We start from the raw sequence: 11,838 nt of genomic DNA on the forward strand, positions 1-11,838 counted from the left end.
TGTGTCGGATCCTCCTACAGTTTGTCGGTCCCCTTCGAGTCTCGTCCCCCCCCCCCTCCCCGCCAGCCTCGATGTCCGGGTCTCCGCTCCCGTTAGGAGGCATTACGTGACTGAATTATTTACCCGTGTTTGAATAATTCAGGGAGGGGGAAACGCTCAGCGACTGGGAGAGAAAATCAGTCCGGACTTTCTTAATGACGGAGAGAACCGAGTTGTGTATTATCATACAAAACACAGAGAAACTACATTAAAGACACCACGTAGGCATCGTGGGCTTTTATTAATACAGTTTTTAACCAGATGAAAATATTTACCGAGACTTCATAAAACATAACTAATTCTCTCTGAATGAATCACAAGTAAAACGATTGAAGCATTCATATTTATTTTTCACGCGTACATTTTCTTCTTAAAGCCGCTATAATCTATATTTTTACATTAAACAGCGGATCAAATTTCATTGCGACAAAACCACGGGGGAAAAAAAAACAAACCCACAACGATCGTCCGACTCTACGGTTCCCCTCTAGTTTCTATGGAATGTTTTAGCGTCTTTCGGCGTGTCGTTTTGGTTTTACGGCCCCCGTAGCTTCAACGTTTCGGCGGTTGACTCGTCGGGTGTTGTTTACAGCGAAAAGAAAAGAAAAGAAAACCGTAGCACCAAACAACTTGCAGACAGAATTGCCGAACATCGCGCGGCATTTACCGTCGCAGCTGAAGAGCCAGATGTTTTTCTCTGGAGTTGGCGGCGAAAAACGACAACCGAAACAAAACAAAACCAAAACAAAAAAGCTAAAACGAGGGAAAAATTTGGACTTGGAATCGCTACGTAGACACAAACATGAACGCTAATGCAGCTCGCTAACGTGTTTGCCGTAGCAACTTGAAAAGTGATAATAAGACACAGTTTGCAGTTTGTTGTGCTGCCCCCCGGTGGCCAAAGAAACAATTACAGCTTCGGGCTAAACTTTGTGATGAACTGTTCCCGTGATGACCTTTAATTACGTCTGTTTTATGGATCTTTTAAAACTACCATCTACGCCGTCTAGAATTTAGAACTCGTGAAGACCCTACGTTGTTTTCTTGAAGTCGAACTCGTTTTTAAACGACTGGAAAACAGCGGCCGACCCGCCGCCGTCGGGTTTAGTCGTCGCCGCCGTCGTCGTCTTCCTCGTCCGGGTCGCGGCTGTCCCCGCCGTCCTCCGCGACGTAGCCGTCGAGGTCCTCCCGGTCGTCGGCGGACTCGTCGTCGTCCTCGGTGTTCACCCTCCCCGACAGGACGTCCTCGATCCAGTCCTCCAGGTCCTCCGCGGCGGGCAGGTCCTCGTCGTCGGACATGTCCAGCCAGACGCTGTCGGCCTGCAACAGACGAGGTCAAGGCGCGCCGACCCTACGCCGGCGCCGAGATTTCAACCCTTACTTACGTCCGTGACGTTGACCACGCCGATCTGGGGTCTGAACAGGTCCAACTTGAAGGTTTTTTCCCAGTAGGTGGTGAGCTGGAGGGACGGGACAAAAGCGAGTTCACTTCAGACACCGTCGCGTGCAGATTTAGTATCTTAAGATAAATCTTTTTGAGAGAGAAAGCGGATGAGGAGTCAGAACCAGAGGGAAGTCGTCGGGGTCGATCCAGACGATGCTGAGCTCCGGGTTGTCGGTGTTGTCTCTGGCCACGTCCTTCAGGATCTCCAAGAACTCGTAGCCGTCTGAGGACGCAAGAGTATGCCGTGACTCCCGAGCTCACCTTTCGCGGGGCGCAAAAGACAGATCAATATCTGCGAAATGAAAAGAGCAAAATGTACCGGGATCTTCTTCCTCAGCAAAAGCCACGATGTGTATTCCGTCCATGTCGTCCTCCTGGGCACGAAAGGAGAACGAGAGCGGAGTTACAATACGGGCCGAGGTGCGACTCCCGATCAAAACCGCGAACCGTCTGCTTTTAGCGGAACCGAACTCACCCAGGTCTCGAACATGTTCTCCGCACGGAGCTTCCTCAAAGTCGCCCTGCAAAGAAGCACGTTACCGCCCTGAAATCCCCCCGCGACGCAATAAAAGCTTTCAACGTGCGATAAGCGGCGCTCCGAAAACGAAATAGACGGACCTTCTGTGCCGGGTGACGAAGTCCACGATGTCCATCTCCGACAGAGGTCTGCCCGGCAGGATGGCCGGCTCCTCCATGAACGGCTCGTAGAAATTCACTTCGTTCATCTTGAGGGAGAGATGTTTGGCGACCTAAAAAAACAACAACAACAACAAAAAAAACCACTCCAGGATGTCATTACGATGTCGTAAAGAACCGCGAAAAAAAGATTTGAATTTGACCTAAAAGTGTCAAACTACGACCTCCTACTTTATTTGTGTATTTTTTTTTTTTTTTTTGTAGACTTACAGATTTATCAAACGTGGCAAAAAACTTGATGTAAGGTTGAAACCGCTCCGAGGCCTCCTGAAAAGCTCTGTAGTCTGAGGACGGAAAACAACAACAACAACAACAACAAAAAAAGAAGACGGATACCAAAGTCAAGAAAGTGAAAGCGTTGGAAGTTTCACCGTTCGCAGTCCGCTCACGTTCCTCGGCGAATCTACGAGCACGCGAGGAGGGAGTGCGAGCGGCGAAAAACCCTCTCGGTTCGGTTTCCCATCACGATCCCTCCGTCTTCATCCCGGGGAACAAAGTCTCAGCCTTAATACGCTTTTATACGCTCGTAACGCGCTCCCGCCTCCGTCTCCCGGCAAGGTCACCGCCAAGGACCAACCCATCTCCGGACAGAAAATAGGATACCTAATGAAAATTCATGCCGCCGTCACGTCAGACCGGGTGGCCTCACATTGGTCTCCCTTTTCTTTTCTTTTTTCTTTTTTTCTGTAATGTATAAAAAAAAAAGAAAAAAGGGAGCTATAATTGCGGTTTGACCTATTAGACGGAGAGCTAGAAGCTATTTAAAGGCTCTCCTGAGACCGAGAGCGAGAAAGCGCCACAGTTCCCCCTTTAATAGCCCTTCAGGCAACGCGGCGATTTGCGGCGGCTCCGTTAGTGTCCGGATCCCGTCGGCGTCCGGGTGAACGCACCGAGGCGACTTTTTCGGGCGTAGACGGGCGGCCCGACCCCCGCTGCGCGCCCGCCCGTCGTCGTAAACGCAACTATTTTGAGCGCGGCGACGTTAACTGACGTGAATCCTCTCCTTTGAAGTAACCGATGAGGCGGATGTCCTCCTCCATCCTCTCGAAGGCTCGCAGCTCCATGGCGTTGTTGATCATTTCCACCGGGTCCTCCAGCACCTAGGGGGCAGTATAACACGGGCAGCGTGAGTTTTCGCCACGAAGTCCGGAAGGCGGCGACGTTCCTCGTCTCTTTGCGGCGAGAAAGCGAAGGAGCTTACGTGCCGAGAGGCCGAACTGTCATTTTGACAGCTTAAATCGTGGTTACTGTTTTTTTTTCCCCGCACGTTCCAGAAGGGACCGTATTTTGACGAGCTAATGACACCGTAATAAAAAATTTAAAAAAAAATGGTTAGCTTTGTATTTCACGAGGGAAATTGTTGCTTTTTGAACCGGAGTCTACGGAGCCTGAGGTTGTTTTTGTTTTGGGGTGGCCGGGCCCCCTCCTGGCCCTCGGCGGTATTACACCTCAAAGCCCTTTTACGTCAGCTTCACTTTTCAGTCCCGGAAGCTCTTCTGAAATGTCTTTTAAATTTGTCACACTGAAGACGTCCCACTTTATCGCTTTCATAAGCAGTAACTCGGCGGGGGAGGGGGGGGGGACTTGTTGTCACTCACGTCCAGCAGGAACTCCACCAGCGTGTCTGCCGAGAGCTCCCCGTCAAACTCGATGATCCGGTCGTCCTTGAAGACGTACAAGCTGCCCACCTCCTCCAGACCTGGTGAAGACGGCACAGGCACCGTCCGTCACTTCAACCACGCCAGTTTGAAGGTATTATTGCCCTTAAAGTCACGTTATTTACAAGTTTATTCAGTGCGATAGGTTTGAAAAAGGTCATACCCAGTTTTCTGGCTACTTTGGCGTCCCTCTGGGAGTCCACCATCCCGAAACCGATGTCTTTGTTCTCCAGGACTTGAGCTGTGAGCTGCGCGTTGACGAAAACGAGTATGAGGCAGATTCTTTTTTATGGGCGTATATTTTTTTTTTGTACGTTTTGAAAGCTTGAATGACCCGGGAAGGAGTTTGCGACACGCGTGTGACGTTGAATGGCTTGTTGTTGTTTTTTTCGGGTACTTTTAACTTTTAATTCATTGCCATTAGAATGAATAAGGCTCAGTCGTCCCCCTCTCCCCCCATGAGGAGGTCACTAGTTAAACCTTTAGACCGGAGATGATTTATAAAGTCGGAAACGTGACAAAGCTCTTTTGAACATTTCTTTTCATGTTCTCAGCATCTGTTTTTTTTTAGCCATTTAGTTCAAATAAAAATGTAAGAATCTGAAAATCAGCCACTTTTGGTCTTTTACGAGTGAAAAGAGCTTTTAAATAAACTAACTTTGTGTGTGTGTGTGTGTGTGTGTGTGTGTGTGTGTGTGTGTGTGTGTGTGTGTGTGTGTGTGTGTGTGTGTGTGTGCCGAGAGCCCCCCTGTGGAGTTTCCTCATTAGAGGGGAGCGGAGGAGAGAGATTTGACTTGTTGCGCGTCCGCTTTTTGAGCGATGCAGGAAACACCACCGCGATGCAAAACTAAAAAAAAAAATCAACTTAAAAAAAAAGAAGAAATCTGTCTCACTTCCAGCTCAAAATTACAAAAAGGGGTGAGACGATCTCGTTATTTCCAGCTCGCAGCCGGATAAAGCGAAAGAGTTTTTGGGAACGAGCTATAATTAACAGAATGACCTATAAAAACGCTCCCCGCGAGACCACCGAGGAGTTGATGGGATTTAAAAAGCGGCGCAGGTGGAACGTACGACTGTGACGGTGTTATGATAGCCGGCGTTCAACTGAGCGGACGCGCTGAAGGACGAAGAACGAGGCATTCACTGTCTGGTGGTGGTGGTGGTGGTGGTGGTGGTGGTGGGGTCGCTGACTTTACAAAGTCTTGTTGTGGCAAGTTTAAGCACGTTCTCGGAAACAAAACGAAACAACAACAACAACAACAAAAAGCCCCCCTCCCCACCCCCACCAAACACTTGTCCTTTCTAAGACAGGTAATAAAGAATTTACTCACTTTTCTGAGCCGTTAGAATTTATTCGCTATAAGATATTTGTAAAAAAAAAAATGTGACCGATTGCCTTTTCTTTTTTTTTAACTTGTAATGGGATAGATGAAACCGCCTATTTCAAATATCTGCGTTTCTACACCTGGACAGTAGAAAAGCGCTAAATCGTCACTTTTTGTTGTTGTTTTTTTGTATTAAATCAACAGAAGAAGAGTACGAGCACTGATTTTCGTGAGTTTTTCTGTCTCTTTGCTGTCCTCCAGATCCCCCCCCCGCCACTCCCCCGTCACTCCCCCCCCTCACCTCCAGCACCAGCTCCGTCATCTGGAACCTCTTCTGCAGGCCCTTGTTGGCCGGCAGAGGCTCGTGGTAGAACAGGCACAGCAGGTCGTACCTCTTCAGGGCCTTCTTGTAGTTGCGCTCGCTGACGTCCAGCACCCTGTCCTTACCGTCGAAGTTGGGGAACTCGAGACCTTCCTCGGCGCAGCAGAGGGAAACCAGGTGAAGGCACAGGCCGGAGAGGAGGGCGATCCAGACGTGCTGCATGGCGGCTCGGCCGCGGAGGCGAGGAGGAAGTCGGCAAAGAAAGCGAAGAGCCTCTGAAGGCCAAATTTGAATACACGAGCGCCGAAAAGTCATCCGCCGGTTCGATCTCTATTGTTTCATCTGCTCTCTCTCTTGCCTCTTTTCTCTCCTTCTCCACCTGTCGTCTGTCTCCTCCTCCTCTCCGTCACTTGGAGTCTCACTGCCCAAATCTCCAGAGGGCCCCCTCCCCCCCCCCCACCACCCCCTCACACCTCCTTTTTCTCTGCCTGACCGAGAAAGTCATGGCGTTTTAAAGGACGGCCGTTCCCGAGGTTGCGATTTAAAAAAAATAATAATAATTTTAGGCCTCGGAAGTCAATTCCAGAGACGGAAAGGAAAAGAAGCTTTGGGGATTTGATCAGGCGTTCGAGTGTTATTTAAGTTAGTTTAGGTTAGGTATTTAATTGATATACATTTTATGTATTCAGTAAAAGATATGGCAGCGTATTTGTAAATGAGATGATACGCTATGAAAATGACGGCGACTAAATGGACGTATTTGGTGAAAACGTGGGTGGCGTGTCCCTTTAACGGGGCTTCGCGCTTCTCTCACAAGAGTTACGGTAAGCGACGCGTCCCAGGCGAACGTCGCCGTTGCGCGTTGCCGCGATGACGTCATCCAGGCAGAAGCCGCGGAGCACCGATCCCCGGCCTCGGAGCTCGGAGAGAGAGAAATGGAGCTCCTCCGGCCGTGGAGGCTTTTAATACTGCTGCAAGTTTGTGGCTGGAGTTCGGTCGGTGTGTCGGGTAAGACGTAGTTAGACAAACACGGCTTCGCGGGGGTTATTTCGTTGCTTTTTTTTTTGGGGGGGGGGGGGGGTTTGTTTTATTTAAAGTTTTCGCCGCGTCGTGGCTCCTTCGAGGAACTTTGGAAGTCACGCATCGCTTCCCGAGCTAGCTGACTAGCCCCCCGGAGGCTACCTCCACCGAGATGTTCAGACAACGTGGACATTTGTGGTTCAAAGTTCTCTGAACAGGAACGATGTAAAAAAAAAATAATAATAATAATAATAATAAAAAAGGTGCATTATGTCAATATTTTATTCGGCTCGTGCTCCAATCTTGGCATGAAATGAACCGAAAAAGACTCGTGGAGACGATTAAAATATATAAATAATGTTATTATTATAATTTATTATAAATAATAAATTAATAATTGAATTAAAAACGATTAATGGATTAGTAAATGTGATTCCTCCTCTGTCGTGGACAAACGGTCTGTGGAAATGGATCAGTTTAGGTTAAAGGTTAAAAGGTGACCTGTGGCTTTTGTTGTTGTTGTTGTCGTCTATTTAATTTATTTGTGTATTTTTCCTTCTCAATTTGTTTTGTTTTCTGTACGTTCTCTTGAATTGTTCCAACAACAACAACAACAACAACAACAAAAGATGTCATTGCAAATCAAACCTGAACTCGTTGGGACGCGTGGAGATTTGTGTTTGGCTTCCTCCGGCTGTTTTTATACAGATGAACGAAAACGATTCGGGCGCCGCCGCCCAAACGCCTCGAATAGCGATGTCACGCGACGGGATCTGAAAATCGGTTCACGCGTGTCGTTTGCAGGCGAACGGTGGAAGAAAATCCGAGAGAGGGTTTGGGATGCGGTTGAAGGTTACACGCCGTGCGACCCCGTCAACTGCAGCTGCCACCTGAGGTGGGTGTTTTCAAAACGTATCGAAAAGACACATCTATCAGACAGATTATTACAGATTTAATACGTGTGTGTGTGTGTGTGTGTGTGTGATCTTTCTCCTCAGCGTCCTTCAACGCGACCTGCAGCCCTTTCGAGGCGGACTCTCCGAGGACGTCATGGCCGCGACGGTTCAGAGAGGGGTGGGCACTCACTACCAGGTCATCGGACACAAGCTGTACAGAGAGCGCGGCTGCATGTTCCCCGCCAGGTGAGGACGGACAAAGCGGCTCGTCTTCTGCGATTGACGGACGCTCTACGTCCCCCCCTCCTCGGTTTACGTGGAAATTGTTGGAATAACCCGCGTTGCGATTGGCCGCCATGTAAATAAAGTTGAATTGAATCGAATCGGATCGGACGGGACGTCCCCGTGAAGGATTTGAAGCCGTCGGTTTTGCCGTCCCGTCCTCAGGTGCAGCGGCGTGGAGCACTTCATCCTGCAGGTGATCGACAGGCTGCCCGACGTGGAGATGGTGGTGAACGTGAGGGACTACCCTCAAGTCCCCAGCTGGGTGCAGCCGACCCTGCCCGTCTTCTCCTTCAGTAAGGTCGGAGCGTTTTCTCTACGCACACACACACACACACACACACACACGTCAAAACACGCGCATGAAAAAGTGCCGTAACTGTTTCTGACGCGTGTTTGTGTTTGATGTCAGCAGACCTCGGACTACCAGGACATCATGTACCCGGCGTGGACCTTCTGGGAGGGCGGGCCGGCCGTGTGGCCCATCTACCCCACCGGACTGGGACGATGGGACCTGATGAGGGACGAGCTTCAGAAGTAAGAAAAAGAAACCGCGGCTCGATATCGTCGACGCGTATTTCGGGACGCCAAGTGCTTGTTGATCGATGCTGAAATGAAATGAAAGGAATTGAATTGTATTTGTGTTTTAATAACAATAATAATAAGTCTTCTCTGATAGTAAATTGAAGTTTTTTGTTTTTTAACAGATTAAAATAACAGACAGATTATGAATATGTATAAAAAAAAAAAAAGACACTACCAGTTGCATCCCGACACAAACTTGTATTAATGTCATTATCATTGTAGTTTGTTTCCCGCACTAAATATAAATAATATTCAAAAATAGGGAGTTTGCTGGCATCCTCTCGTTTGGTGTCCTCGAGAAAAGAATAATAAAGGTTTATTGGATCAAAGGCACTTTGAGATCGGAGCATGAAGTGACCTCCCGAGTGTTTTAACGGCGTCGTGTGTCGCGGCAGGTCGGCAGCTCGGTGGCTCTGGAAGAAGAAAGAGTCCAAAGGCTTCTTCAGGGGCTCCAGGTCGGTTCCCGTCAACAACTTCAAGTCCGTCTTCATTGTTCCAAAATGTTTCCCTGAGATCAGTGAAGTTATTTTATTGCCATGTCCGCATGTGTTTTGTTTCCTCGTGGCCCTCCGTGACCAAAGTCCATCATGTCTTAAAAGACCTTTAAGGCACCATTTTATCCCAATAGACCACTCTGAACGTCCCCGGATGATCCGGCTGCAGACCCGTGCTGCTTCATTTTTAACATGTTTGAATGCGGTCGTTTATGGTTTTATTTATTTCTGGCGTGTTGTTTTGTAATTGGAAAGTGTTCTGGGTGAATTTGGACTTATAACTTTTTTTTTTTTTTTTTTTTAAGCTACTCCGCTGTTTGTTCTTTTTGTCTATGTATTATTTACACAATGTAGACTTTTTTTTTTACTGTTATTTTTCCTTCTCGCTCTCCTTAAAAAAAACACGGCGTGAACAAAGTTTACAAGATGAAAGTGAACAACAGCTTTATCAAAATTTGAAAAAAAAAAAAAAAAAACAAGAAAAAAAACAAGCTCTCACTGTCACGGAACATAACGGATCTCCTCTGCGTTTCTTTCCAGAACCAGTCCGGAGCGCGACCCGCTGATCCTCCTCTCCAGAGAAGCTCCGGAGCTGGTGGACGCCGAGTACACCAAGAACCAGGCCTGGAAGTCCGAGAAGGTCAGAGGTCAAACGCGCCCTTTACTAGCGCTTCCTGAAGCGACTACTTCTTCTTCTTCTTCTGCGGTGACACGACAAGGAAAAACATGAATCCCGAAAGCGTGTTTGTGTTGTCGATTTATTTATTTACTTATTGAATTTTGTGTCCGTTTCAGGACACGCTGGGGAGACCGCCGGCTAAAGAGATCCCGCTGGCCGATCACTGCAGATACAAGTAAGCGGCGGGAACACGTCCAAAGCGAAAGGCTTTTATTTCACCCGGTCGACGGGAGCGTCGCCCCAGCTGCCGGACTTTTACTTTGAAAAGCTGCCGTCCTCCCTTTCCCCCGTCCCCCTCCCGCCCCCCCTTCCCGCAGGTACTTATTCAACTTCCGCGGCGTGGCGGCGAGCTTCCGCCTCAAGCACCTCTTCCTCTGCGGCTCCCTGGTGTTTCACGTCGGGGACGAGTGGCAGGAGTTCTTCTACCCTCAGCTGCGTCCCTGGGTCCACTTCATCCCCGTGCGGCAGGACCTGTCGGACGTCAGGTAGGTCGGCTCGGGACGCCGCCGCGACCAATCCCCGGCGCGCGTCGATTTGTTTCGAATGAGATTTGCCACGTCGCAAAGCGTCGCGTCCGAACACGGAGACGGTCGAAGGGTTTTTCCGGCGGTTTTAAAACGAAGCCGACATCTACAACCGGAAACGACCCCGAGCGCAGCTCGGACAGATCCGTAGATTCGTACGAGGCTATATGACCTTTTTTTTGTGAGTAAATAAATCGATAAAAGTAGAAGAAAATCAGCGAATGTGGAGGAAAACACATTTCACGCGCGAAACGCGTCCTTCAATAAAAGCTCGGCACGTAAAAAAAAATGGACCTGCAATTAATAAGCGGCAAAAGATTTTTTGCCAAAGTTGAACGCCGCCTGTTGAATATCTATAATCGAAGTGACGCTCGCAGATGTTTTTGTTTATTTTCAGGCCTGTTGTTGAATTGTGTGTATTTGCCGGTGTTTACCGTCTCCGTGTCTCCAGGGAGCTGCTGCAGTTCGTCAAGGAGAACGACGCCGTCGCCGAGGAGATGGCCACGAGGTAGCGGGTCACGTTTAATGTCGGAACGGTCGATCGGGAAACGCGGTCTCGTCTTGACGTGTCCCCCCCGTTTGTCTCCCTTTTCGGCAAAAAATGAAAACGAAAACCCCAGAGGGAAGGAGTTCATCCTGGACCACCTGCGGATGCAAGACGTCACCTGCTACTGGGAGAGACTCCTCACCGAGTTCGGCCGGCTCCTCGCCTACCAGCCTCAGAGGAGGAGCGGCTACAACCAGGTCGTCCACAAACCCGGCAAGACGGAGCTGTGAGACGGGAGGCCGCCGGCGGAGGGAAAGCCGTCCGCGGCGAACGTAGCCGCTCCGACGAGGCCGCTTCCTCGCGAACGACGTTTCCGCGCTGCCGTCGGTTCCATGTTCGTCCAAAATGTCTGTCTGGATGGTTTTCGCGGGTGCTGCCGTTCCTTCTGTTGCCACCAGGGGGAGGTAGGGAGGGCTCGTGACAAATCTTTACAGCTCACTTCCCGTTTCAGTGAGTTGATTTTGTCTCCTGAAATCACTCTTTGTGAAAATGACACCCACGTCAGGTGCGTTTTTTTTTTTTTTTTTTTTTTTTTTTACTCACTAAAGGGGCATTATGCAAATTTCCATTCAGTTTACTCGTCACGGTGAGGAAATACCCTGCGAAAAGCATAATAATGTCCATAGTGTCTTCTGGGGCTCAGGAGGGGACAGGAAGCACCCCCCTGATATGTCCTTCGGGGGTTATTGCGACGCGTGGGGATCAGGTACAGCAAACGTAACGCTAGGCCTGCGTTTAAAACCGGGGTCGCGACGTTCGAAAGACACGACTTCGGGTCTAATGATATCGATTAATAATATACAGTACATCGTCTTACGATCTGGGCGTAACTTTAATGTTCATTTGTTTGTCTTAAGTCGGTATTCGAAGGTCACGTTTTGTTACCCGTCGTCACGCGAAGGGAGCGAAAGGGTGAAGTCGGGCGCCTCGTTCAAGAAACGATGAAATAGAAGCGGACGGCTCGAACGTCTGCGAAGGATTTGTAGTTATTAATGCCAGCGAGGGAGAAAGTACAGCAGCGTTCGATCCGTATCCCCACAAAAGAGGTGCCGAATATTATTTGTTGGAAGTTGTATTTAGCCGCGACGCTAATTTGTTGATTGTCTTTCAATTTTGTGTCTTTTTTGTGTGTGTGAAGTTGACTGCAAAGCTTCCACGAGCCATAAGTTGAGCCACACTGCCCCCTCCTGGACAACCGGAGGAACTGCAGCAACCTTTAATTCCAAACACGCACGCAAACAAGGCAATAACTTCAGCAGCTGGGACGTGCCACGACTTTAGTGACTCGAACGTACAGAACAATGACGTTTCCCTTTCACACAAAGTG

The 11,838-nt window shown here is 49.0% G+C and overlaps 2 protein-coding genes across 5 annotated transcripts; one reads left to right on the forward strand and one right to left on the reverse strand.

Annotated features, from left to right (window-relative positions):
- Positions 1 to 368: 368 nt before the first annotated feature.
- LOC138629257 (calsequestrin-2-like) lies at positions 369 to 5,864 on the reverse strand. Its single transcript, XM_069712854.1, has 11 exons — positions 5,464 to 5,864; positions 4,001 to 4,085; positions 3,778 to 3,878; positions 3,171 to 3,279; positions 2,390 to 2,463; positions 2,102 to 2,232; positions 1,959 to 2,004; positions 1,803 to 1,857; positions 1,606 to 1,706; positions 1,425 to 1,499; positions 369 to 1,359 (listed from the first exon to the last, which is right to left on the reverse strand). Exons 1-11 carry the CDS (start codon positions 5,797 to 5,799, stop codon positions 1,144 to 1,146), a joined length of 1,329 nt encoding a protein of 442 aa, XP_069568955.1. The 5' UTR covers positions 5,800 to 5,864; the 3' UTR covers positions 369 to 1,143.
- Positions 5,865 to 6,358: 494 nt separating this feature from the next.
- poglut1 (protein O-glucosyltransferase 1) lies at positions 6,359 to 11,739 on the forward strand. 4 transcript variants are annotated; one of them, XR_011311529.1, is made up of 12 exons: positions 6,359 to 6,492; positions 7,309 to 7,399; positions 7,503 to 7,646; positions 7,848 to 7,983; positions 8,095 to 8,219; positions 8,663 to 8,722; positions 9,302 to 9,467; positions 9,557 to 9,615; positions 9,758 to 9,925; positions 10,416 to 10,472; positions 10,585 to 10,915; positions 11,650 to 11,735. XR_011311529.1 is itself a non-coding variant. In XM_069712855.1 (11 exons), the coding sequence occupies exons 1-11, from the start codon at positions 6,420 to 6,422 to the stop codon at positions 10,739 to 10,741; spliced, it is 1,236 nt and encodes a 411-aa protein (XP_069568956.1). In that variant the 5' UTR covers positions 6,359 to 6,419; the 3' UTR covers positions 10,742 to 11,673. The 4 variants fall into 4 exon arrangements, 3 of the variants coding, with proteins under 3 accessions (XP_069568956.1, XP_069568957.1, XP_069568958.1); XM_069712855.1 differs by having other exon boundaries at positions 10,585 to 11,673; XM_069712856.1 differs by having other exon boundaries at positions 8,098 to 8,219; positions 9,302 to 9,401; positions 10,585 to 11,673.
- The last annotated feature ends 99 nt before the right edge of the window (positions 11,740 to 11,838 follow it).

Source organism: Brachyistius frenatus, unplaced genomic scaffold (genome assembly GCF_029030835.1).
Source record: "Brachyistius frenatus isolate BFR_SWC_R1_liver_20210118 unplaced genomic scaffold, ASM2903083v1 Contig_112, whole genome shotgun sequence".
NCBI lineage: Eukaryota > Metazoa > Chordata > Actinopteri > Embiotocidae > Brachyistius > Brachyistius frenatus.